At 55.5% G+C, this 23,137-nt stretch overlaps 14 protein-coding genes across 14 annotated transcripts; 8 read left to right on the plus strand and 6 right to left on the minus strand.

The window, feature by feature from the left end:
- Positions 1 to 187: 187 nt before the first annotated feature.
- BDY17DRAFT_324355 (uncharacterized protein) lies at positions 188 to 999 on the plus strand (the record flags this gene model as incomplete). The annotated part of the gene is made up of 2 exons (XM_033737173.1): positions 188 to 204; positions 258 to 999. The coding sequence occupies 2 exons, from the start codon at positions 188 to 190 to the stop codon at positions 997 to 999; spliced, it is 759 nt and encodes a 252-aa protein (XP_033590205.1).
- A 357-nt stretch (positions 1,000 to 1,356) lies between these two features.
- Positions 1,357 to 2,675, plus strand: BDY17DRAFT_297760 (alpha/beta hydrolase fold-domain-containing protein). The gene has a single exon (XM_033733644.1). It carries the CDS (start codon positions 1,567 to 1,569, stop codon positions 2,548 to 2,550), a length of 984 nt encoding a protein of 327 aa, XP_033590206.1. The 5' UTR covers positions 1,357 to 1,566; the 3' UTR covers positions 2,551 to 2,675.
- A 126-nt stretch (positions 2,676 to 2,801) lies between these two features.
- Positions 2,802 to 4,708, plus strand: BDY17DRAFT_297761 (uncharacterized protein). The gene has a single exon (XM_033733645.1). It carries the CDS (start codon positions 2,907 to 2,909, stop codon positions 4,599 to 4,601), a length of 1,695 nt encoding a protein of 564 aa, XP_033590207.1. The 5' UTR covers positions 2,802 to 2,906; the 3' UTR covers positions 4,602 to 4,708.
- Positions 4,709 to 4,961: 253 nt separating this feature from the next.
- BDY17DRAFT_324358 (class I glutamine amidotransferase-like protein) lies at positions 4,962 to 5,687 on the plus strand (the record flags this gene model as incomplete). Its single annotated transcript, XM_033737174.1, has 1 exon — positions 4,962 to 5,687. The coding sequence occupies one exon, from the start codon at positions 4,962 to 4,964 to the stop codon at positions 5,685 to 5,687; it is 726 nt and encodes a 241-aa protein (XP_033590208.1).
- A 178-nt stretch (positions 5,688 to 5,865) lies between these two features.
- On the minus strand, positions 5,866 to 6,718 carry BDY17DRAFT_151429 (uncharacterized protein). The gene is made up of 2 exons (XM_033729631.1): positions 6,282 to 6,718; positions 5,866 to 6,217 (listed from the first exon to the last, which is right to left on the minus strand). Exons 1-2 carry the CDS (start codon positions 6,556 to 6,558, stop codon positions 6,045 to 6,047), a joined length of 450 nt encoding a protein of 149 aa, XP_033590209.1. The 5' UTR covers positions 6,559 to 6,718; the 3' UTR covers positions 5,866 to 6,044.
- Positions 6,719 to 8,147: 1,429 nt separating this feature from the next.
- On the minus strand, positions 8,148 to 9,418 carry BDY17DRAFT_250430 (uncharacterized protein; the record flags this gene model as incomplete). Its single annotated transcript, XM_033731058.1, has 2 exons — positions 8,148 to 9,305; positions 9,362 to 9,418. 2 exons carry the CDS (start codon positions 9,416 to 9,418, stop codon positions 8,148 to 8,150), a joined length of 1,215 nt encoding a protein of 404 aa, XP_033590210.1.
- Positions 9,419 to 9,799: 381 nt separating this feature from the next.
- Positions 9,800 to 10,776, plus strand: BDY17DRAFT_297765 (outer membrane protein TOM13-domain-containing protein). The gene is made up of 2 exons (XM_033733646.1): positions 9,800 to 10,199; positions 10,337 to 10,776. Exons 1-2 carry the CDS (start codon positions 9,927 to 9,929, stop codon positions 10,454 to 10,456), a joined length of 393 nt encoding a protein of 130 aa, XP_033590211.1. The 5' UTR covers positions 9,800 to 9,926; the 3' UTR covers positions 10,457 to 10,776.
- Positions 10,777 to 10,838: 62 nt separating this feature from the next.
- On the plus strand, positions 10,839 to 12,659 carry BDY17DRAFT_346197 (60Kd inner membrane protein-domain-containing protein). The gene is made up of 2 exons (XM_033738097.1): positions 10,839 to 10,966; positions 11,028 to 12,659. The coding sequence occupies exons 1-2, from the start codon at positions 10,895 to 10,897 to the stop codon at positions 12,459 to 12,461; spliced, it is 1,506 nt and encodes a 501-aa protein (XP_033590212.1). The 5' UTR covers positions 10,839 to 10,894; the 3' UTR covers positions 12,462 to 12,659.
- A 1,019-nt stretch (positions 12,660 to 13,678) lies between these two features.
- On the minus strand, positions 13,679 to 14,667 carry BDY17DRAFT_297770 (uncharacterized protein). Its single transcript, XM_033733647.1, has one exon. The coding sequence runs from the start codon at positions 14,223 to 14,225 to the stop codon at positions 13,767 to 13,769; it is 459 nt and encodes a 152-aa protein (XP_033590213.1). The 5' UTR covers positions 14,226 to 14,667; the 3' UTR covers positions 13,679 to 13,766.
- A 13-nt stretch (positions 14,668 to 14,680) lies between these two features.
- On the minus strand, positions 14,681 to 15,889 carry BDY17DRAFT_324362 (uncharacterized protein; the record flags this gene model as incomplete). Its single annotated transcript, XM_033737175.1, has 1 exon — positions 14,681 to 15,889. One exon carries the CDS (start codon positions 15,887 to 15,889, stop codon positions 14,681 to 14,683), a length of 1,209 nt encoding a protein of 402 aa, XP_033590214.1.
- A 252-nt stretch (positions 15,890 to 16,141) lies between these two features.
- On the plus strand, positions 16,142 to 17,353 carry BDY17DRAFT_250197 (SGS domain-containing protein; the record flags this gene model as incomplete). Its single annotated transcript, XM_033731044.1, has 1 exon — positions 16,142 to 17,353. One exon carries the CDS (start codon positions 16,142 to 16,144, stop codon positions 17,351 to 17,353), a length of 1,212 nt encoding a protein of 403 aa, XP_033590215.1.
- Positions 17,354 to 17,410: 57 nt separating this feature from the next.
- Positions 17,411 to 19,797, minus strand: BDY17DRAFT_151477 (aldehyde dehydrogenase domain-containing protein). The gene is made up of 7 exons (XM_033729632.1): positions 19,113 to 19,797; positions 18,764 to 19,052; positions 18,606 to 18,689; positions 18,483 to 18,555; positions 17,733 to 18,425; positions 17,618 to 17,672; positions 17,411 to 17,555 (listed from the first exon to the last, which is right to left on the minus strand). The coding sequence occupies exons 1-7, from the start codon at positions 19,298 to 19,300 to the stop codon at positions 17,468 to 17,470; spliced, it is 1,470 nt and encodes a 489-aa protein (XP_033590216.1). The 5' UTR covers positions 19,301 to 19,797; the 3' UTR covers positions 17,411 to 17,467.
- Positions 19,798 to 19,808: 11 nt separating this feature from the next.
- Positions 19,809 to 20,380, plus strand: BDY17DRAFT_297774 (uncharacterized protein). The gene is made up of 2 exons (XM_033733648.1): positions 19,809 to 20,059; positions 20,128 to 20,380. The coding sequence occupies exons 1-2, from the start codon at positions 19,862 to 19,864 to the stop codon at positions 20,296 to 20,298; spliced, it is 369 nt and encodes a 122-aa protein (XP_033590217.1). The 5' UTR covers positions 19,809 to 19,861; the 3' UTR covers positions 20,299 to 20,380.
- BDY17DRAFT_297776 (uncharacterized protein) lies at positions 20,381 to 22,769 on the minus strand. Its single transcript, XM_033733649.1, has one exon. It carries the CDS (start codon positions 22,562 to 22,564, stop codon positions 20,651 to 20,653), a length of 1,914 nt encoding a protein of 637 aa, XP_033590218.1. The 5' UTR covers positions 22,565 to 22,769; the 3' UTR covers positions 20,381 to 20,650.
- Positions 22,770 to 23,137: the final 368 nt, after the last annotated feature.

Below are 23,137 nucleotides of genomic sequence, written 5' to 3' on the forward strand. Positions count from 1 at the left end.
GAATTCTGACTTCAATTCACTTTTTGTGCGACGTTCTTAGCTTTTCAACCCTTTTATCTTCCATAAAGGCCTCTCTACTGGCGGACCTCCTTGTCAATAACCCGGCCCTTCCTCCTCTATCTCCAACAAACATCGCCAATAATTGCACGACTCCTATCGCAACTACCGCGCCGGTGCAATGGAAAAAATGGAGACTTTTGCGGAGTATGTTGAATGCCTGCCCACACTTTGCTTTGAGTTCACACTGATGACCATAGCGCTTTCGCGAACGATGACATGGTTGCCGTGGAGCTGGATGACGGGTCTGAGTATTACGTGAAGTCCGGAATGCTGGTCAGCGCGTCCGACTATTTGGCCAAGATTCTTAAGAAGAGACGCGACAAAGACATGGAGGATCGACATCTTCGCCTTGAGGACTGCGACAATGATGTGTTTGTGGCCTTCCTTTACTGGATCCATCACAAAAGCCTCCCCGGGCTCTATGGCCCACCCAGCCATTATTATCTGGAGAATACTTTGAAGGAAGATGAGAAGTTACTGCACTCACATAAGGGACAAGAAATGCTTGTCCGGCTCTGGCGTTTTGCAGACACGTGCCGCATGAAGGACTTCAAAGATGCAATCGTAAACAGTCTGCTCGACATCCTCGCAAGATGGGGCACCACTTATGACATGGTCGTATACGCATACGACCACGCTCCCGAGGGGTCAATCATCAGGAAGATGTTTGCGACACAGGGACTCTATGATCGCTTCCGACAACCCAGCGATAGACCGTTTTGGCGACACGAGGTAGATGAGACTTTCCAGAGGCATTCAGAGTTTGCTGCAGACCTTGTGGTGGCCATTCGAGACTACAACGGCGATTGGACCGAATCGCAATCCGCATTCATGGATGATTTCAGGCCTGGAGCGGGAATACTCCGCGAGCGCGAGAAAAGTGCCGAGGAAGGGGAGTCCGTCGAGAATGAGGACTCCATGGACCATGATCAAGACTGAATCACCTGAGAGGTTCCAGCGAGCGCGAGAATTGATCGGATCTGGCAATGAATCGAACTACTTCTCAAGTCCGGATGGCTTGGGGGCATGGTGGCCTGGAGACGACTCAGCTGTCAACTCAAGAAGAGGCCGGATCTGTGGGTCCAAAATGAGGGCATTCTGATACGGATTCTGAAAACATGTTTATACATTCCAGAAAGTCCATCAAACGGGAAAACTTCTCAAAACAATAAACGCCTTGTGGAAGTGAGGTTGCGCTGAAGTAAGCGCGGCCAAGGTGGGTCCGCGATCTGCGGACGTGGATGCATGACGAAAGGACCCAGATCTCGCACCGGTTCCCAGTCTCAACCTCGACACCAAAGATATATCCATCTGCTTCTCATTGACATGTTTTCGCAATCTCCATTCCTGACCACTCGGCCACGGCAGCGTGTTTTGGAATCGCGATGACGGTCACGATGGTCTGTCTTTCTGCCTATCTACTTGCCTGAATCTCAACCTCTTCCCTTTTTCTCCATTTCATCTTCCTTGCCGTGGTTCTCTTTTCATATCCATTCGCTGGCCAAAATGGAGACACAATCGGATGCTACGCTCAAGATCACGAAGCGGACTGATCGCTCCGCGTTCATGTTCATCCTGCAGCACATGATCAAACCATTTGGATCTTTATTAATCACGCCTCGCAAAACACATCCGGTAGGCTCTCCGCGGTTGACCGCGCCAAAGAAGCCTCGCACGCTTTGCGATATACACGAGAGGAAAGTGGGAGACATCTACGTGTACGACCTCCAGCCGAAGCGTCTTTCCAAATCCGAGGAGTCACGAGAGAAGCCGAAGCGCAAGCGGTTTTACTACTTTTGCGGGGGTGGATGGCGAATGCCGCCGTCAGGAGAGCATTGGGCATTCTGTATCGAGTTGGCGCGGAAGCTGCCTGATACCGCCGTGTCTGTTGTCAGCTATCCGCTCGCACCGAACAACCCAGCACCGGCAGCGTTTCCGCAACTCATGGCTTCTTACAAACAGCTCCTGCAAGACGCGGCGCAAGCTGGAGAGCGCGTGATGCTCGGAGGCGACTCCTCGGGAGGCAACATCATCCTATGTCTATGTCTGGCGTTACTCGTGGAAGATGAGAGCGCTCCGCACCCCATTGCGCTGATGGCCATTTGCCCTTCGGTAGATATGCGGAAGGAGAATCCGGATATCCAGAAAGTCGCGCCACATGATCCCATCCTACGAATTCCTTTCATAAACGACAATGCCAAGGGCTGGACTGGAGACTGGGAGAGGAGCGATCCGAGAGTCTCGCCCATTCTCGCCGATGTGTCCTTGCTAAAGAAGAAAGGTATCGCCTGTCATGGCGTGACTTGCAGTTACGACATCCTCGGCCCAGACGCAGTGCTCTTCCGCGAGAAATGTCGGGATGCTGGCGTCAAGGGACAATGGCTGGCATGGGAGAAGCAGATGCATTGCTTTCCGCTCGCGTGGAAGTACGGACTGCGGGAAAGTAAGGAGGGCAAGGATTGGATTGTGGATGTACTACGCCAGAGCTGAGAGCAGCCGAAGTCGAGATTCTGTCCGCAGAATCGGCCAAAGAACACATAGACGTATAGAAACGTACAGATGCCTGTATAGCAGACTCTTTTCCATCCTGTTTCAACAAATTATCAATCTGAAACAAGGCCGTACTTGGCATGAGGCTGTCACCCGGGGAGTTGGTTGGGCCAATTAAACTTTCCGGGCTGTTGACCCCAGACAACACCCGTCATCAGCAGTGGAGTTCGGGGATATTTACCTACCGACATCTCTCTTTTTATCCTCCGGCCACTTGCCGTCGCGCGCCTCTCATCCCTACCTTTGTACATATGTGTGTCCTACGATCCATGGCGTGAGAGCTTTGTACATACAAAATGACTTCACACAACAACGAAGAGGCAATCCCAGCAGACCGCCCACGCTCGCAAGGCACGTCGGCCTCAGCCTCTCCTCCGGCGCAACTCGCGTCACCCAGCAGCCCAGTACCCTCGCAGCGTGCCTTTCAGCGATACAGTCTTCAAAATCATGCGGGCACCGCGTCGGTAGCGCCAGCAACAGAGGCGCTGCGTAGCAACCGCTTCTCCATGTCCTTTCCCGTCCAACCTTCGCGCACCAGCAGTCCGACACGCCCATCGCGCTCCCCCGTACGCGAAGCGGCTTCCACATCATCCGACTCCCTCGACACCCTCCCCGCTCCAACCGACACCACTTTCCTCACCGCCATCGCCACTCAAGAACGCCGCGTGCTCGAGCTGAAAGAAGAACTAGGCCGCGCGGAGGCCGAGCTCAACAAGCTGAAGAAGCACTGGGCGCAGCACGAAGCGCACAAGAAACGGGAAGACGCGAAGAAGGTCACGCGCATGCAGCCGTTGCAGACTGCTTTGCCTACGACTGGAGCTGCGGCAGCGGAGGAGGACACAGATGGCTCGAACGCGTGGATGCAGCAGGAGATGGAGAGGCGCAAGGCGCTGCTGAGTAGTAATCAGTCGAGCAATCGGACTGTTTTTACGGGGTCGAGGCATATGCGGACGCTGTCGTTGTTGTCGCCGGTCAATAATCGGCATGAGGGTGCTTCATTGAATGCGCTGGCTTCGGGTCGGCAGTCGAGACGAGATGGTGATGATCAAGGTGATGCGGCCAGGAAGGTGGATAACAAGGCCCCGCCATCTAAGCCTATTCAAACATCGAGAGTGAAGACAACGTCTGATATGATGGTTGACGGAACCGAAGCCACACTCTCTGAAGGCGACAAAGATTTACTACTCAAGACGGGCAAGAGGATGGCAACAGACTTGCGCGACGGACTCTGGACCTTCTGGGAAGACCTTAAGCAGGTCACTGTGGGCGAGGAAGGCACCAAGATTGAGCCGCCTTCGGGGAGGGCAGGCTCGAATGCAACGCCACGCGCGTCGAAGAAACAGCCGAGCAGAAGCCCGCGTCGCTCACCGGCACGAGATTCGACGAAACCAAACAAGACATTCACCGACGCAGAGCGACCAGTCTCAAAACATATGCAGACCACGTTGACCTCTACGACGCAAAACCCTGTCCTGGCCAGCCCGTCCTTCTGGTCTGATTACGGCGTACCACTTGGCCAGGAGCTCACTCCCGTCAGAGTCAAGAAGGTCGACCGTCGCGCACGCCACGCTAAATCCGGCTCCAAAATTTCCACCACCTCCAATGATCACGAAGGCTGGGACGCGTGGGACGAGAACAGTCCGCAATCGCACCTATCTCGAACCTCCAGCGCCGCTTCCGAAGCCGACACTCTACCCTCTACAATCTCTGATGCGGCAACGAGCCCACGAACAAGCACAGAAGTCCCACCGACACCGGCGCAGAAAGGGCTATTCGAAAGTAGCAGTGGTGTCGGCGACAGTAGCAAGAAAGAGCCCATCCCATGGCCTGCGCTCGCCAATCTCGGCCCCAAAGCGCTGACGCGCACGGCTAGTCATTTGATGGCGGAGTGGGAGAGGAGTCTTACTCCGAGTCCTACGAAGGAAGATGGTGCAGGGCACGAGGATTATCTGAGTCTACGCAGTGATCCTGCTGAGCGTGTGGACGAGTAGGCTGGAAGGAGCTTGTCTTGCTAAGACATGTGCGAGTCGTAGTGTACATTATGGCGTGTCAAATTGATTTGACTATCTTACGCAAGCTTGGCTTTTCAACCGCGATTACTGAAGGCAAACCGACCAGTTCGTAGGTACTCTTTCGCTTGGCTGGTCAATGCCGCGCCGATTCAGTGACCAGTTGCGAGGCTCCGCGGACGGCTTTAATTCCGCATCCAAGCCCGACCTCAGCCGTGCAACTCGAGCGGAGTTGTCACATCAACTGGTGACTCGACTCAACTGCGTCCAGGACGAACTATTCTCACAACAGAAGATCAAAAGCACTGTCAGGCAGAACACGACCAAAAATCTGCCCCAACCATGGCAACCCCCCAACCCTCCCCCAAATCCTACGGCATCGTCCTCTTCCCCCAATTCGAAGTCCTCGACGCCGCCGGGCCCCTCGAAATCCTCAACATGCTCGCCTTCCTCTCGCAAAACGACGAGATGAAACTCAGCGTCATAGCGCAAACACTCGACCCCGTCAACCCAGGCCCAATCGCCCCGGCGACTCTAAGTGCCAACTTCAACGGCCAGCAGCACTACCTGCCAACGCACACGTTCGACACGGCGCCGCCTTTGGACGTTCTCATAGTTCCTGGAGGACGAGGGACGCGCGCTTCTGACGAGACTTTGAAGCCCTTGCTGGGTTTTCTTCGTACTACTTATCACGGTCGAGAAGGCGTCAAACCCCTACAATACATCTTCAGCATCTGCACCGGCTCCCTCCTGCTCGCGAAAGCAGGCATCCTCACCGGCCATCGCGCCACCTCCAACAAGAAAGCGTGGGACCTCGTGACGCGCAGCCCGGAGAGCGGGCAGACGCACTGGGTTGCGAAGGCAAGGTGGGTCGTGAGTGGGAATGTGTGGACTACGTCCGGGGTGAGTGCGGGGATTGATGGCATGGTGGCGCTGGTGGGGGAGGTATATGGTGAGGAGACGGCGGGGAAGGTGTGTGATGCTGTGGAGCATTCGCGGGTTAGGGATGCGGGGGATGATCCGTTTGCGGAGATGAATGGGTGTCGGGATGTGCTGCCTGTGGGATGAGGGAGGGATTTGAGCGTTCATTCGTTTATGTATTGTTACGTTTACGGTCTGCCTTATGCTATGCCGCCGTGATGCTGGGATTGTCACAGTAAGATTGAAACCCTCCGTCGGTGCATCCTGCCGCTCCCAAGGATGTCTGTCCCTGCTGTGGCCATTCGTTGCATCGCGCGATTCACATGCCTTGCTCGCGAACACTCAAGTTGCGTACAGACCGGTCGCTGACGGAGGTTATAAGAAGAGAAGTGGAAATTGTTCGGGTCCGTTAATTATCGTGATAGAAAGACGTCGCTCTGGCCGGACCGACGACTAAAAAGCGGATAGATCTTTGCTTGCCGAGGCGTCCATATCGTAAAGTCGTTACGCTGAATCGGCCTCGTCTTCCGCAAATCGCACCCGTCGAGGCGAAGTTGGCGCATCTAATCGTTCGGCATCTGCCTCTGGCTTCACTTCGTACGCCTCGCTGTCGTACTCCGGAGGCTCATAGCTGCAGTCGAGGTCGACGTTCGTAACGAAGATATAAGGCGGAGGGGCTGTGCAATTGCTCGTTAGTGAACTGTGATCGATGCAATGACGGGGGAAAGCAAAAAGCCATACCTATCGCGTACTGCCCATACGCACCACCTTCCAAACCCCCCTCCTGCGCAGCCAGCAGTTGATACATCTGCCTCCGCCGCCTCCAGCGGAAGAACTCAATGAAGAAGGCGAGGACGGTGAGGGTGAAGGCGAAGAAGAACAGATTCAGCATCTTGGTCGTTTGCGGCGGAGACAAGGGGAGTCGCATTGTCGGACAAGGTCGTTCGCTCGAGGACGGGGAGTTGTACCACCCCATGTGGGCGTGTTGGTGGCGTTCAAGTAAGACGCTGACCGTCATTCTGGGAGGCGAAAGGGGGGAACACAGAGGCTGTTATACGAGACGCAGGAGGAAGGGAGGGCTCGGAGAATTAGATGATGTAGGGGGGGAGAGATGAGGTGCTGGGCTGGTTGGTGGCGGTTGCATGTACGGAGGATTTTATTGAATTGTAAAAGAGAGAGCGAGGGCACGAACAGTAGCCGTGGTTCTTGCATGGTTCTCGGCTCCAGAGATGAAACAGGCGACAAAACCTCCATGCCATGCGCCTAGCAGCGCCAGCGAGTCAATGCCTGGCGGCAGGTCCCAGGCTGATATCCAGTCTGCTCGCGCTACGGCTATTAGCCATGCCTGCTTTCTGTGCAAGCGTCCGACGATCCTCGCTGTCGTCTCCACGTACGAACAATGACTTGTCCATGCCCCCTCACGACAAGCGATGCCAATGTGTTCCTGCATCAGATTGCGGTCTGGGGCTTCAGGGGGGCGAAAGGCTTGGGAGCAGCGAAAAAGCGTCTCGCGAAGAGTTGCGCCAAGGCTGTGAGAGCCGGGGTCGTGGTGGAGTAGGGGGATGCTATGGCCGCCATTGATTGGGCGCAATTCAAGCTTAAACCGCGGCCGGATTTGGCGTGTCTCGCTTGCTGTTTAAGCGAGAGCGCGCCCAACGTCGGTCGGCAACTTGCGGTACAGTACTGCTCTAAACTACATCGACACCCCTCGTGGGAGTGGTTGGTCAGCCTATAGTGAGACGGTCAGTATTGTGGTATACACAGCTATTGGAGTCAGTCTGCCGGACTACCGGGTAGGTTCGCCTTGGCAAGTCATTGCGACGAGGAGAAGTCGCTCGATAGGTCACTCCACGGTCAAGAGGCTCTGATGAGACTGCAAGCTGGACGTCTTCTCACCGTCCAACCCGACAATCCAACCTCCTGAGAGGAGTCAGCGGGAGTCAGCAAGACAGCAGCAACAAAACTCCAAGCGGATAAAACGGCCGCAGCCAAGCTATTCGATATCACGACCTTCCCAAAAGGAGCGCACATCTCGGATTGAGCATGCGGTACTCCTTCCAATCCTGTACACCACGTACAGTATACTGCTCTCAAAGATCGGCACACCAACCAGACGACTCCCACGCGAATGCGGACTGATGGGAGAGGTAAAGGATCTGCTTGGTCAACCAGATGCAGTGGATAGCCTATTGCGCAAGCGTAGAGATCGGCATGTGGTTCACAGTTACTGTAGATCCTCGCCTGTGCATTCGGGTACAGTACCACGCGCTCACACGCGTTAATGTATGGGTCTTCGGAGCTGTCACCGAGGGGGGAGCTGTTCAAAACGAAATGAGACAGGAGGTGTGGCAGCACCGCTTGAGAGCGCTGCGATTCAATTGAGATCTCGATGGACACTCGCAGAGTGAGCAGACGGTGTAGCGATTGCTTTTATCCTTCCATGAGAGTCTACTTTGGCCGGTCAGCCTACTTGCTCCAATGCAATGCTGTACGTACGTCGGTCCATCTATCATGTCCGTGCTGTAATAGCCATAACGGCTCGTCCTGTTCGTGCAGCCTTTGAAAGGCCCCTGCTCTCGTAGCCGCTACTCAGAATCGCAGAGTCTCTCACTTCCACTTTTGCACCACCACTCCACCTCTCTTGAAATCACTCATCTCACCCAACACAAGCGCACGATCGCTCAGCTCTTTGCTGGGGAAGGTCGTCATCAGAGCGTACGGCCGCTGGGTCGAAGCTGGAGAGGCGGAATCGACGAAGCTGTACACATCGCCGATGGTATGTGTGGCATTGAATCGAGACTGCAGGCGTGTGCCATCACCCAGGCGGATCTGCAACTGTATGGTGGGTTGCGACTCGTCCACCTCGACTTTCGCCGGCCCGCCAGTCTGTGAGGCTGACGTCGCTGCTGGCTGAGATGTAGTAGTGGATGACGCGCCTCCCAGTGCCGGAGTCGGCGACCCCAGCCTTTGACCCTGACCGCCGAAGGGCTTGTAGGTCTTCTTTGGCGCGACGTAGTTCTCATCCTTGTGCGGCTCGAGCTTGAGGTCGACGGGCTGGTCCGGCTGCACATCTAACAAGGCGAGGGGTGCGCGGCCACGGTTGATCTCCGCCATAATGCCCTGGTTGGCGGGGTCGTCGAAGCGGAAGAGCGGCCCATCGTCCACACTGATGCCGTCAGCCCACAGGTGCAGAACTCTCGTGATGGGGGCCAGATTCTGTGGACGGGATCGTTGTTCGGCGAGAGGATCTGCGACAACCTCGCTCGGCGCATCATCACCTCCTAGTGTCTGTGCACGACCGGTGAAGTTTGTGCTCCTCTCTCCTTCCTCCAACTCCTCGCCATCAGCGTTGGGCCGGTCCCGGTTTTGGCGAGCTTGGTTCATGATGTTCTTAAAGTGATCAGAACCCTTGCCTCCGCCTTGACCAGGGTTTTGGACGGCAAGCCCGCTCTTCTCCCCACCAGCAAACATGTCTGGACGCTTGTCGTCTTCGCTGTCATCATCTCCCTCTTCGCTGCGCTTCTTAAGCTCGTCCATCGTCATTTGTAGTGGTCGCTTGGCCTTTGTGGTGCGGGCTGGGCCTGAGGATGATGATACAACTGGAGGTTGGGCGGAGGTGGGTTGTGATGCTGCGGAGGATCCAGCGGCGGGAGCATCTTCGTAATCTTCATCTTCGCCACTGTTTGGTTCCTCATCTTGTTGAGCAAAGTGGAGAGCTAGCGCATCGTCAAGGCTTCCATTTGCAGATGCAAGGGCGGCTTGTGCCTTTGATGGTGGTTAGAATCTCATGCTCAGGCTTCAGAGGGTAGGCAAGTACTCACTATGCTTGGATCGGCTCCTGTGATTCCACAAAACTCTGCAATCTTTTGTTGATCCATCTTGAATGAGAGTTGGAATGTTTGGCGAGTTGAACGTAATGTCGTGGCCGCAACAAGTCAAAGGAAGCAGTCGTGGCGAGCAAGGATTGGGAAGTCGTTTCAGGCGTTGTCAGAGGTGTCAGCTTTCTCTACGCTCTCCAGCACGTCTTTGATCGGAAGAACGAGAGCTGGAGAAGAGGAAGGCCGGGGGAAGAACTGCGGGTTGCAGAATGATGAAGTGAATATCGAAAGCAGAAGAGCAAGACAGAAAGAGAGGCCGCCAACACAAACGTCACTCGCGTCTGCAGGTTTATGTAAGCAGCTTCACGCCAAGGCCCTGAAGCTTGGACCTTCCAAAAGTTCCGGGGCATACTCGAGTGTTGTGAGAGCATCTTGCAACACCACTTATTTGATCGTGCGAAATCCACTGGCCCAAGAGTGTACAAAGCCGTCACAGCCGCGCGAGAAGCGCCAGACCAGCCTCGAACACACCTTCGCCGTCATTCACCTCTCCATTCAGCCCCGCAACATGTCCTCTCACGATCGCCTCTCCGAATCGGCAACCTTTCCGTCCTCCGACAGCGAGAACTACGATGCCAATCACTCCAATTCACAGGATTCCGACGAGCCAATCTCCTCTTCCTCGCCACCGTTAATATTGTATTCCCCGCCGACGATTTGGAGCATATTACGCGGAGCTGCGATCAACTTGTTCCTTCCTTTCATCAATGGCTTAATGCTGGGTTTTGGCGAGTTGGTGGCACACGAGACTGCTTACAGGTTAGGATGGAGTGGAACAAAAGTGAGTCGTCATCGGAAGAGTCTCGGGCGGGTTTTGAGACATATCTACACACGGCCACCACAAGAGGAGCAGCGCTGGCGAGCGAAGCAGGGCTGTCGTGTTCATATTTGAGTCATTCGCTGACATATCTACTCTAGATTTTCCCTTCAGGTCGCAGTGCAAGAACGGTGGGCCCTGGCGTGGAGATGCAAGAGGATGTAGTGGAACGGAAAAGAAGAAGTGGAGAGGAGATGGATGGGTACACCGCGCTAGAGTGATACATCGACCGCCCTAGAAGCTTTGTTTGGCAATGACAAATGTACGAAGATGTATAAACGGAATGGACGACAGGTGTCAAATGGCATCAAGCGCAGCTGTGGCGAGTCAATGCTCGGGCTCTGGCAATGGGAGGCGCGTCATGTGGGTTTTCACACACGCAGTGCCGGGGCGGTTACGGACGATGCAAGTTATTTAGTGTCGGTACTGCGCGTGTACGACTCAATCACGTCTGCATTAGCTTCGGTCTATAGACGTATATATCGGTCACGACGACCGAGTCTGATACTACGATCTCTGGCCGCGTCGCAGCGTGTCCCACAACTTTATGCAACCATGCCGCTCTTCCACTCGCGATTCGCGACTTCACGTCCAAAAAAGTTCCTGAACCTGGATGTCCGTCTCTGCATCTCTCCGTCTTTGCCTCAGACGCGGTCGAGATGATGCCGAGCAGAGGTCTGCATCTTGCTCGGGGCCATGCGCCTCGAGTATTCCAATTGCATTGTAGAAATGTGCGTCATCCCGTACTTCTGCAAAACGTCGAATGTTCCGAATGCTAACATTGTGGTTTAGCTGTCGTCAACCTCGAGACAAATACCCACCCGCCTCGTCCGCGCAAACCCCACAATATCTCCACGATCGATTAAATGGCATGGCGCCCGTACAGCGCTTCCCTCTTTCGCCATCTCGGTCCGCCATGCCTCGACAACACCGCAACGCGCCGCCGCCTCAACCGAGCCCGTCTCCACCGAGGCTGCTTCCTCCATCCCTCCCGCCGACCAGAATACATTCCCCAATCTCGACACAATATCACTGGAAGGAATCGATTTGAATGCGATCTCGGACGTGCCGGAAAGAATAGGCTACCTCTCTGAAATCGGGATAAACTACGGCTACGGCATCACTTCTTCCCTGCAATATGTCATCGAGCACATCCATGTCTCGGCTGGTCTGCCCTGGTGGGGCTCGGTCGCTGCTACTGCCGTTATTCTCAGAATAGCACTGCTCCCTCTCTTCCTCAAGTCGAGCGATATCATGGCTCGCTCGCAGGCCTTGAACCCGGTCCTGCAACCGATCACCAACCGGATGAAAGCTGCGCAGAAAGCCGGCGATCAGGTCGCCATGATGTCCGCTTGGAACGAGCTCGGTGCCGCGCGGAAACGGGCCGGCATCAGCATCAGCGGACAATTCACGCCCATACTCGCGCAAGGCATCATCGCTTATTGCGGCTTCCGACTCGTGAGAGCCATGGCAACCCTTCCCGTGCCTGCACTTAAAACCGAAGGTCCGCTCTGGCTCCAGGACCTCACCCTAAGTGATCCGTATCTTATTCTACCAATTGCCATGGCAGGCACCATACATCTTCTCGTGCGCATGGGCGGCGAAACGGGTGCAGCGGGCACGTCAGAAATGGCTCCAGGCATCCAAAAGTTTATGCTTTACGGTGTACCGACACTGATTGTTTTTACCATGGGCTGGATGCCTGCTCTCACATGCATCTGGTTCACCAGCGGAGGCGCAATCGGCATCGTCCAGTCCCAGCTTCTCCAACGACCAGCAATTCGCAACTTCTTTGGCCTTACACCTTTGTATAAAAATAAGAATGCCCCGAAACCCGACTCGAACACGATAGACGTCAAACTCGGCAAGAAGCCGTCGACCGCTCCTTCGGATCATCTCGACTTCTCAACACCCGCTGCAACGCCTCAGGCCGGCCGTGCCCAAAGGAAGAACCAGGCGTACATGCAGCCGCGGTACCAATCGCCGAAACTCAACTATGCACAGTCGCCCGCGAGACCTGGTGGCCCTGGAAGCGTTATCGATGTGCAATCGAGTGCGGGAACGCAGCCTGCCCAACCCTCTCCGGCTTCCGCTGCTGCTGCTGCCCCGGACTCGGACATGATCCAGCCGAGTCAGAAACCCGGAGGCGTCCTCGAACAAGCCTCGAAAGCATTTAGTGAGGGAAGAAAGCGGCGGCGGCAGAGTGCGCGAAAAAGCGGCGACTGATTCAGGGGTCAAGAACCGTGTCGAGGCTCTCCGTACAGTGGCATTTGTACACAGCGTGTTATATCCTCTTCGCTCTTGCATTGTACGTATAGATATTCGTGTTAAGCGCGAAATTTCGTGGCAGCCTTTGATCATCATCGAGTCTTACTCGTGAGTGCTTTCCAAGCATTGTTTTCAAAGGGTGCAACCCTACACAGAGCCTATTGTTCTTTTTCCATTATCTTCACACAGTCTGGTCTTTGTTTTCCTTTATTTTCATTCTCCTCAGGACCTGCTCATTGTCTGCCCTCACTGCCCTCGATTTCCATTGTCCCCTCTTTTTCACAGCATCAAGTCTTCATTGTCCTCGAGATTTCTAACAATACCCGACATTCACCACTCCTTCCTAATCCGGACCAAATCTCCACCATTCTCTTTCATTCCAGTACCACGACTTCTTTCTCCTCCCCTCTTCCGAAGAGTATTTATCTAGGCTCCCCAGCTGCCTCCACCACCCCTTCTTCTCGGTGGCCGCGTCCGTGGCTCCCGACTCTGTCCGTAACTTCTACCAGCACCTGCGAGCAATGGTGATTGAAGTCCATCCAGACGAGTCGGAAGCCATGGGCGTGGCCACCCCTATATATACGCACCTCCTTCATCACCTATATACTCGACAAACCCCAGACACCTATATACAGCCATCAACCTCGCAGGCCGTCGACAACATCCTACAAGACATCAACACCGGCTGAGCCCAGGCTCCCAGCGCCTCATCTTCGCGATCATGGCCCGCGGCGGTTACGATACTGTCCGTTATCACCACCCCCTCCGTACCGTGGGTCAGTCGACGACGCCAATCGCACATGACTTGTGCTGGTGTGGAGTGGCCTGAGCATCCATTGAGACCTCCTCGAACAACTCGAACAAGCCAAGTATAGCTCGCGGCGACTACGACACAACTGGAGCGTTGCAGGGGGTAAGTTCATAACACGACCCACGAGAGATGCGCAGATTTGCTGATTTCATTCCAGGGTCCTCCACTGTGCGGTGCTGCTTGTGCATCCAAACATCATATCGCCCCCCGAACACGACAAGTATATATCGCAGAAGGTACGACACCACCGGTGGCTTACTGGGAGTTGTTCGATGACAGCATCTACGACACAGGAGGAGGGAATTCGCCTGCAGCAAGAACAGCACAGCCGGGATGTTGCCACCAGGATGTGCCAGGATCCGACTTACTACCTCGAGGAGAAGGGGAAGCTGCTACATGTAGGTTCCACTCGCCGGTACCAACTTCGCCAAGATGTGTCAAGATCCGACATACTACCTCGAGGAGAAGGGGAAGTTGCTGGCATCCAACGCAAGGCGAACTAGATGCCCGCCCCATACCCTGCGTCGTCTCCTGTCGTTCAACATGCTCAGCCAACAGAAGTTCCGCAAGCTGCACAGGTCAGATTCAGCAACTGAAAGAGCAAATCCACCGACTGCGAACACAGCATGAACGGGACATCGAGCAGGACCTCTTCCAAGCACAACGACGACACAAAGCTTTGTGTCCTCCTTGTCCGGGCTGACGTCCACATCAGCGTCATACCTGCTCGTCCGAGCTGACGTCCACATCAGCATTATACCTGCTCGTCCGCGCAGCATCCACATCAGCATCACATCTGCTCGTCCGGGCTGTGATCCAGACCAGCACCCACGGCTTACGTCGCCTTTGACAACCCCGACGATGCTCAGAACGCGAGCGCTCAAGCTGGTGGATGGCAGGCGCCACCACATTCGATTCTGCCCGATACATGGTCCCAACCAGCCTAATTGCTGTCGTGACCACAATGAGCAAGCTGGCAAACCGGTGCCGGGTCCTGGTCAGCCGAAGCCGCACGCTGCGTTGCGACGAGGCGCATGAACGAAGCTGGCATGAAGCAGCTCACGACCACATAGTGCAAGCCTCGGTCGAAGTCACCACCGGCTTGGAAGAAGGAGGAGCAGCGCAGGTCCCTTACCAGGTCGCTTTCGAGTATTTTCTGTGGGCTGGCTGGGCTGCTTTTGCACATGAGCAAGGCAGGCAAGCCGATCTTCAAGAGACCAGGTGTCAGTACCAAACGGGCGAGCTTTGCGAGGGAGGGGGAGCTGAGCAGTTGGTGATTGACATGAAGGATTGATCGGAAGTGAATAAATATAGCACAATGCAAAAGCACAAACACACTTGAGCTTGATCAGATAGTTTCGTTTCATTACATTACTTTCCTTAAAGCAGGCGCGACTTTCTTTCTACTTGCAGCCAAATTACCCTGCTGCCAGATCTTGATCCATTTCGAGCCAGAAGCCTCGAGTCCAGGATCGTTTTCTTCCAGCTTCAGGTCGCCTTGGTTTGCCGTGACGAACTTCTCAGCAACATCTATGGCCTTGTTCTCACTCACAGCCAACAAAAGCAGCTGGCGTGCGAAAGAATCAGACTCGTTATGTGCCGTCATGACTGCGAAAAGATCCAACTTCTTCCCTTTCGCAAACTCCAGTAGTACGTTGGTGAAGTTTGCATCCTTGTCCATCAGATACTTGATTGACTTGACAGAAGAGCTGATGCCCAAAGTAAGATCGCCCTCGTGCCACTCTTTGTAGTCCTTCTCCAGGATCTCGGGTAACGTGAGCGCGTCCAGGTTGGATTTTGCATCGTTGAGTTGATTGTAGAACGCGTCCCGCTCGTATGTCTGATGCAGTTTGCGGGAAGAGTTGATTTTGGATTCTAGATAGTCGACGGCTTGGCGGTCGTGAGGTGTGGTTTTGTCCTCGGATCTCAGGTTCACTGTGTCGATTAAAATTGGTCCGAGCGAGAGAAGGGCGACTTGGGCATCTGCTTCTTCGGGCTCGATATCACCAGTACGAGTATCCGTTGATGATGTCGATGCAGAATCCCAGACATTGCGGAAAGAGTTGACAACGAGACTACAGCAGCTTCCGCTCTTTTCTATAATCCGGGGTGATGCATCTTGCGGCACAGCCTTCTCGTCGTCGTGGTGGTCGATGACGGCTTTGACTCGTTTGGAGTAGTGCTTGCCAAGCTCTCCTAACAAGGCATTGTGATCCACGAGTGTCCAGTCTGTTCGATCCGACGGGAGAGACTCGTGCAAATTCCCCAAGTCATCGAGAGTGATCAAGTCCGAGGGTTTCAAATTGACGTTCTTTAGTAAAGCGGTGAGCTCGGGACGTAGGCGTAAGTCGCGCGAGGGGATGTTTGTGATTGGGATGATGTATCCTTGCGTTTTGGCTGTTTGGGCTGTGAAAGATTGAAGGTAGCCATAGACTAGAGCGCAAGTAATGGAGTCCAGGTCGGCAGATTGGTTTCCGATGACGAAGGAGAGGTGGTGCTCGCCTCCCCCGGATAGGCATTGTGATACATGTCTTTTAGCATTGGAGAGAAAGAGGCGAAGAGATGCCCGAGACATGACGAGCGAGGGAATGCGGAGTGGGTGCAGCTGCAAGGCTGGAGGGAGGGGATGCCGTCCAGTTTTGCCTCTTTCCACTGAGTGTTTAGGTAATCCGCTCCCCCCACTTCCCCGGATTTCGGTGAAACATTTCATTCACCTCCGCGGAAGTCGTTTAGCTTCCATCAATTGCACACTGCACCTTCTTCCCTTCATCTCCGTTCTCAGCCCTTGCGTCTGCCTCTGCGTCTCTGCCACTCCCACATCCTCAGCATGGAGCACGCAGCTCGCGGCAAAAAGGCCCTAGAAGCCAAGAACTACGACGAAGCCATCACAGCGTACTCAGCAGCTCTAAAAGTGTCGCCCACCTCACCCGACTACCTCATCCAGCGATCCACAGCCTACCACCGCGCAAAGAAGTACGCCGAAGCCCTTTCCGATGCCAACAATGCCGTTCTCAACGCCCAAGCCCGCGCCAAACGCGAACTCATCGTGGAGGCTCAGTTTCGGAGGGGCTGTGCTTACTACGGCCTGGAGCGCTACGGCGATGCGGAGTTTGTGTTTGGGATCGTGAGGCGCATGCAGGAGAAGCACAAGATGATTGCGACGTGGGAGCAGTTCAACAAGAATGCCGTGGCGAAGCTGGAGCCTGGTGACAAACGGAGGGTGTGCAATGTTGAGGAGACGCCGAAGGCAGAGGAGGTCACGGCTCCAGCTGCTAGCGAGGGCAAGACATCCTCCAACGGAGACACGCAGAAAGCGACCAAAGTAGTCGCACTCCCGTCAGCACCACCACAGACCGCCCCGGAGAAGATACGACATGAATGGTACCAAAACTCCGAAAACGTCTACTTCACACTCCTTGCAAAGGGCGTGCTTCAAGACGAAGCGCACATTGACATTCAAGAACGCTCCGTCAGCATCTCGTTCCCTCTCGCCAGCGGCGCCACCTACGACCTCACCCTCGAACCACTCTTCGCCGCCGTGAAGCCCGAGGCCAGCATCCCTCGCATCCTCTCCACCAAAATCGAAATCGTACTCGCCAAAGCCACGCCAGGCCAGAAGTGGAACGCACTGGAAAGCAGCGAGCCAATCTCTTCAACCAAAGCGGACCAGTCAAGCAAAATCGACCCAGTTCCCCGCGCAGTCGTGACCTCCGACAAACCCACCGGCCCCGCATACCCAACATCATCCAAATCCGGCCCCAAGAACTGGGATAAAATCACCGAAGACTTGCGCACAGGCGACAAGGAGGATGGCAAAGCGGGTGCAGCAGATGACGACGACTTCGAGGGTGGAGACGAAGCCGACCACTTCTTCAAGAAGCTATTCAAGAATGCTTCACCAGAAGCGCAAAGGGCAATGATGAAGTCGTACACCGAGAGCAACGGCACGGCTTTGAGCACGAACTGGGAGGAAGTGAAGAAGGGGCCGGTGGAGACGACGCCGCCCGACGGAATGGAAGCGAAGGCGTGGAAGAAGTGACGGTCTATAGAAGTGTGATTACTCGGAATTAGCACGGTGTTGCGGCGCTGGCGGTGCATGGAGCGATCTGCAACGGCGGTCGAGAGCGGCTTTAGTCGATAGAGCTGCACTCCATCAAGCATTGTCTTCCAACTTGATGAGCACTGTTTTGTGCTCCAAGTACTCGTCCAGACTGTATCCCACTCCCTCACGACCTTGTCCACTTCGAGAGGGTTAGCAAACAGGCATAGTTGCACACTTTGGACGGATGGTTGAACGACTCACCTGCCCTTGTACCCTCCAAACGGCATGTCTTGGGCATATGTCGGGCTCGTGGCATCTAAGAACGTCAGAACACCCCTCAAAAAGTCCCGAAGAAGTGGATGATGCAACGACTTACTGATCCCCACAGTGCCCGACTCAAACGCCTTAGCCACCCTCAACGCCCGACTGATATCGCGCGTGTACACCGAAGCATAGAGCCCGTACTCGGTATCATTCGCCTTCTCAATCGCCTCGGCCTCCGTCTTGAACGTGTTGATGCTCACAAACGGCCCAAACACCTCCTCCTTCTGCGCCTTCTCATCCTCCGGTAGATCAGAGTAGATCGTTGGCTCGATGAAGAACCCCTTGCCATCCACTTGCGTCGCCTGCCCTCCGAGCTCCAGCTTGCCCTTGCCCTCGCTCGCAGCTTTGAGGTAAGCCTTGACTCTCTCAAACTGAATCGCGTCCGCCTGCGGGCCCTGCTGCGTCTCAGGCAAGAGTGGATCGCCCTTCTTCGCGCCGCGGAACAGATTCTTAAACGCCTCCTTGAACTGCGGCGCCACGCTTTCGTGCACGTAAATGCGGCTGTTGGCGATGCACGCCTGGCCTGAGAGGAGCTGGAGGCTGCCCACGGTGTCGGCGGCTGCTTTGGCGATGTCGGCGTCGGGGAAGATGAGGGCGGGGGATTTGCCGCCGAGCTCCAGGACGACTTTTTTGAGGTTGGAACTTGCGGCGGCTTGCTGGATTTTGCGGCCTGTGGCGGTGCTGCCGGTGAAGTTCACCAGTCGGATGTCCATATGAGAGGAGAGGGTGGAGCCGGATGGGGTGCCTTAATGGTGTTAGGGTGTTGAACTACTCAATGGATTACGGTGGGCTGATGACATACCGTGACCGCTGAGAACGTTGATGACGCCCTTGGGGAAGCCGGCTTGGTGGGCAAGGCTGGCGAGTTTGGCGGACTGGGATCATTAGTGTCCGATGAAATGATCTTCTCGGCCAGCATACGTACCGACAACGGCGCCTTCTCGGAGCTCTTCAGCACGACCGTGCAGCCTGCGGCAACAGCAGGAGCGACCTTCATGCCGAACATCATCTAGAGAATAATCAATAACCGTCAGCCCACGATGTCCTCGCATGTAAACAATGCTCCAAAGGGGAAGTCGTTACCACTGGAATATTCCAGGGGATAATCGCCGCCACAGGTCCGATGGGCTGGCGGAAAGTCATATTGACAAAGCCCGGGGTGTTCAGGCTCGTCGTGCCCAAGGCAGAGAGGCCAGCCTGGGCATAGTGTTCAAAGTAGCCGGCACTGGCAAAGGCGTCGAAGTAGGACGACACCGGTCTGCCCATGGACATGGCATCGAGCTGGGCCAACTCCTGATGGTTGGCGACGATCAGCTCGGCCAGCTTCTTCAAGTACCCGCCTCGCGTGGTGGGATCAAGGGCTGACCATGCTCTGAAGAGCTAGTCAATGAGAAGGGCAAGGAGATGGGGAAATGGGGAATTAGGCACGCACGGGAAGGCGGCTTTTGCTGCTGCCACGGCGCGATTCGTGTCTTCTACTGTCGCCTCGCAGACGTCTGCGATCTTCTCGTGGGAGTAAGGCGAGGCGAGCTGGAAAGTGGCTTTGTCGGAGGACTCGCTGAACTCGCCATTGATGTAATGGCGAGTCTCGATCTTGTCGGCGGAAATGGGGAAAGGCATTGTGGAATCGGGTAGTCTTTTGCTTTTATTGAAAACGGCGAGACGGCGAAGGAAAGGCCAGAGGGGGAAAAGAAGAAGACAAAGCAGAAGGAATACGGAAGGAGGAGCTGCATCAAATAGGCACGGCGATTACGCAACCGCGCAACATTAACGCTTTGCGGCTGTCGTGCCTGATGAGGTCCACAGTAGGTGGCGGAGTTAGGAAAGTGATCGATATCTCAGCCGCAAACCCATACGGATCTTACTGTCAGCTTTTCCATTTCCGCGATCGCTACGACCGTGAGGTGGAGACACGTGCGTAGGCCGTTCGGCGTAAGAAGATCAGCAGCACAACGCATCTCGACGTGCCGCACTCGTGTCAGACTCGAATGAGAGATGGCGTCAGAGGGGAGAAGCTGACTGGAAAGTCAAGGAGGAGTCCGTGTTAATAATCATTCACGCCAAGCCAAGCCCAATTAGGCAAGCAGCGCGACGTTTCAAGCCTGCCCTACTACCATCTCCGTCGTTACCTCTCCTCCCCTCAGTCAGCATCCCATACCCGAAGACCCTTATGCAAAGCACATGCCCCCCAGCCCCTCAACCTGGCACGCCCTAATCCGCACCCACCACATAACAAGTCGTGCCAAAGTCTCTAAACTCAAGCAAGCCGCGACGAAGCATGGCGTCTTCGTCTTACTGCGCAGCGGCGGGGCGCCGGGCATGATGTATGTTGCAGGGGAAGCGAGGGGCAATGTTGAGGAGTGGGTGGGCGTTGTGCAGGTGAGTGGGATTGAGTTTGTGCTTTGGGTGCGAGGCTCCGTTGTTGATTGTGTCGTGGACGGAGGTAGAGATTACGGTATAAAGACTATCAGCTCGTTGCAAAGCCTATAGAGGTCGAAGCCACTGGCAATGCAACGAAAGGCCTCTTTGAAACGGACTCGGTGGCGGACTTCGGTCGGCAGATGGAGGAGCGCGGTGTGCTAGCCTGGTGGCGGAAGGCGATGGGCTACACAAGCTGATGAAGACGAATATGAGACCGATCATGGTTGACTCATGAAGAGTGCAAATGGGATGCCGCCTATGATATTGGAAAAGATGTAATCGTACATTCAAATGCTTCGTGAATACCAAATCGTGACGCCGCAAGGCAAAACAAAACAGACATCGCCGGGGGCTCTCCAAAAAAACACGAAGATATGCCATCGAATATGCCATCATCATCGTAACGTCTTGCCTCGTACATGCTTTCCGTTCCTGAAACATCGAGATGCGCATTTGAAACACTTCGTTGTTGCCATCGTTCATTCGCCCGGTAGCAGGAGGAATCCAGCCTCCGCGTGCGTCGATCTGAGCATCCTCGCTCTACCCCATTTACCTCCAAAGATCATGCTTGCTATGCCTCTTCTCCCCGCTCGACGACACACTAGTCATACTCGGCGGCGGCTTCAGGAAAGAGCTATGCCCCGAGCTCTGCGTGCCTACGCTACCCCATCTCGTAGCTCCCAAGAACTCCTCCGGAACGGGCTCCTTGGGCGCATCATCTAGTTGTGGAACGGCGAGGAAGCCGCCATATCCATTGCCCACGAGCACAGATTTTCTGGCTTCGCTTCCGAATCCTCCATGTGCCCATTGCGGAGTAAGGCCTTTGGAGGCGGAGTAGGCGCTGAGAGGGCGCGCGCCTGGGGGCCCGGAGATTGAGCCTTTGCGAGCTCCACTCGGAGGGGCGATGGAGGTGAAGACCCATTCGACATCACCAGCACCTTTGGAGTAGACTTCTAGTTGTTGGCTGAAAGCAACAGCGTTGCCTCCATTGGATGACAAGGTAGGGCCCAGGCCTGGCTTGGTGGAGTTTTGCGTTACCGCGGACAGATTCGAGCCCTTGCTTTTGAGCGAGCCTGTGTCGGCGGGTGCGGGTCGTGTTCCGCTGCCGCTGGTCGAGAAGCTTGGTCGTGCGTTGGAAGTGGGCATGGGAGGCATGAGGAGCAAATCCGGGAAATTCTGATCCCGTACAAAAAGGGTCTCGAGGGCTGGCAGGGCGTTGCGGTGTAAGGAGCTGGCCAGGTAGGCGTAGTAGCTCTCCGCCGGTTTCTGCAGGCTGTGGACCTCGTCGCTGCTCAGGATCTCGTAATGCAAAGTCTTCAGGCTGATGGAAGTCAGCGGTGGTAAGTCGCCCGCGCCGATGCCCAGGCTTTTGGAGACCACGGCTGTGATGCTGAGATGCTGCAAGTTTGACGCGGCCCAAAGCACTGTCGACAGCTCGTTCACCGCCACCCCAGTATTCTCCAACGTCAATGAAAAGAATACATCGCGATTCTGAGGGTCCTGCAGGTATTCCTTGAACCCTCTCGCCGTGACGTTTGGAACATTGACCATCTTGAGCGTCTGAACGGGCGGGAAGTCGGGAATTTGACTCGATCTCTGAAAGATACTGTCATCCAGCCAATGCATCCCAGAGATGCTGACTTCTCGGAGGACGGGTAGACTCGCTAGGACCAATCGTAACGTAGCCGGCTGCACAGCGACCCCGTCGAGCTCCAAGATCTCGATGTTCTGCCAGTGTCTCTGCGACAGCAGCTCCAATGCCTCCTCCGCCCCCGCTCGATACGTCATCTTTCTGATATCTGGGCAGCGCGCTTGCAATTCCTGGCGCAACGTTATGCAGCTCGCATCGCCCGAAGCGAAGCCATCGGGAAGGTCGGCGTACTGCAGTCGCGGGAGAGCGCTGACGGTGCGGGCGAGATCGCCTTTGGCAGTTTCGCGGGTCATGTACGGCAGCTTTAGTATCTGCACCTGGTCGGCCAAATTCGCATTCTCGCGCACACTCCTGCACAGCAGCTGCAGGCGGATATGGGGGACATCGAGCGGCTCGACGACATTCTTGCTGCTGCGGAACTTGCTCGATTTCTTCCGCTTCTCCGCCAGCTCTTCCTCCAAGGCGCAGTAATGCACGGCATCGATCCTCACACTGCGGTACAAGAGGCCTTGTGCGATGCTGTACCACTTGCGACACACCTGGGCGCAGTGGGCGAGGTCGCGCAAGTCGCAGAGCATGCAGCCATCTCCGATCTGGGAGTCTTCGGAGGGGAGGAAGCTGGTGTCGGAGGTGTGAGGACAGACGAAGGAGAAGACGCGCGCGAGCACTTTCTCCGGGAGGCGAGAGATGAGATCAGAACGGGGCCGGGGAGGAGACGAGAGGATGGGGTAGTTGACTTCGTAGGAGGTCGGTCGAGGAGGGCTAGCGTCTTTCAGCTTCGATTTGGAACGGAAGTGCTTGAGCAGGCCCATGTTGTTAGGATGTTAGGGGGATTGGGGGATGTGTGGGGTTGTGGAATGAAGAGGGGTCGTGGACGGCGGCGGTTGCATTAGGACGGAGTTCAAGGACAGCTAGAGGACGTGGAAATAGAACAGCGGAGAGGAGTCGTGATATGTCATTGCGATCATGCTGTCGTGAGAGAAGATGCGGGAAGAGGGGTATGAATGCATGCGAGGTGGTGTGGAAGAGGGAGGAGGGAGGGTGCGCCTGAGGAAGTTCAGGCCACCCAACCAGGAATGGTTTAGACTAGCGGGCTCGTGCGCGGCCCACGCACGCGCCTGCCCGCGCCGCTGCAAGGGGTCAAGGGTCCAGCAGGGTCCAGCCTTCCCCGCCAAGTGCTCCAGCATGCCTCCAGATATCAGACATCATCCCTCGCTCATGACCACGACCAGAGCAAGAGTGTGTTCGCCATGTCGACAGCCCACCGCCCCTCCCAGAGCTCAGCGCAACGCGAACATAAAGCGGGATGGAGCTCGAATCCTGCCCAACGGCTGTCACCAGTGCTTGGCCTGGAGGTGGAGTTGTTGCATGAACCCTCCACTCCA

This window comes from Neohortaea acidophila, assembly GCF_010093505.1.
Source record: "Neohortaea acidophila strain CBS 113389 unplaced genomic scaffold BDY17scaffold_5, whole genome shotgun sequence".
Taxonomy (NCBI): domain Eukaryota; kingdom Fungi; phylum Ascomycota; class Dothideomycetes; order Mycosphaerellales; family Teratosphaeriaceae; genus Neohortaea; species Neohortaea acidophila.

What these genes read in the sequence shown, in the direction of transcription:
- BDY17DRAFT_297760 (XM_033733644.1), top strand. Translation starts at nt 1,567, where the DNA reads ATGGAGACACAATCGGATGCTACGCTCAAGATCACGAAGCGGACTGAT.
- BDY17DRAFT_297761 (XM_033733645.1), top strand. Translation starts at nt 2,907, where the DNA reads ATGACTTCACACAACAACGAAGAGGCAATCCCAGCAGACCGCCCACGC.
- BDY17DRAFT_151429 (XM_033729631.1), bottom strand. Translation starts at nt 6,558, where the DNA reads ATGACGGTCAGCGTCTTACTTGAACGCCACCAACACGCCCACATGGGG. An exon ending in GTATGGGCAGTACGCGATAG is followed by an intron (nt 6,218 to 6,281) that starts GTATGGCTTTTT and finishes GCAATTGCACAG; the next exon opens with CCCCTCCGCCTTATATCTTC.
- BDY17DRAFT_297765 (XM_033733646.1), top strand. Translation starts at nt 9,927, where the DNA reads ATGTCCTCTCACGATCGCCTCTCCGAATCGGCAACCTTTCCGTCCTCC. An exon ending in TAGGATGGAGTGGAACAAAA is followed by an intron (nt 10,200 to 10,336) that starts GTGAGTCGTCAT and finishes TATCTACTCTAG; the next exon opens with ATTTTCCCTTCAGGTCGCAG.
- BDY17DRAFT_346197 (XM_033738097.1), top strand. Translation starts at nt 10,895, where the DNA reads ATGATGCCGAGCAGAGGTCTGCATCTTGCTCGGGGCCATGCGCCTCGA. An exon ending in TCCAATTGCATTGTAGAAAT is followed by an intron (nt 10,967 to 11,027) that starts GTGCGTCATCCC and finishes ATTGTGGTTTAG; the next exon opens with CTGTCGTCAACCTCGAGACA.
- BDY17DRAFT_297770 (XM_033733647.1), bottom strand. Translation starts at nt 14,225, where the DNA reads ATGTGGTGGCGCCTGCCATCCACCAGCTTGAGCGCTCGCGTTCTGAGC.
- BDY17DRAFT_151477 (XM_033729632.1), bottom strand. Translation starts at nt 19,300, where the DNA reads ATGCCTTTCCCCATTTCCGCCGACAAGATCGAGACTCGCCATTACATC. An exon ending in CAACGTTCTCAGCGGTCACG is followed by an intron (nt 18,426 to 18,482) that starts GTATGTCATCAG and finishes AACACCATTAAG; the next exon opens with GCACCCCATCCGGCTCCACC. An exon ending in TTTGGAGGGTACAAGGGCAG is followed by an intron (nt 17,556 to 17,617) that starts GTGAGTCGTTCA and finishes ACCCTCTCGAAG; the next exon opens with TGGACAAGGTCGTGAGGGAG.
- BDY17DRAFT_297774 (XM_033733648.1), top strand. Translation starts at nt 19,862, where the DNA reads ATGCCCCCCAGCCCCTCAACCTGGCACGCCCTAATCCGCACCCACCAC. An exon ending in AGTGGGTGGGCGTTGTGCAG is followed by an intron (nt 20,060 to 20,127) that starts GTGAGTGGGATT and finishes GGACGGAGGTAG; the next exon opens with AGATTACGGTATAAAGACTA.
- BDY17DRAFT_297776 (XM_033733649.1), bottom strand. Translation starts at nt 22,564, where the DNA reads ATGGGCCTGCTCAAGCACTTCCGTTCCAAATCGAAGCTGAAAGACGCT.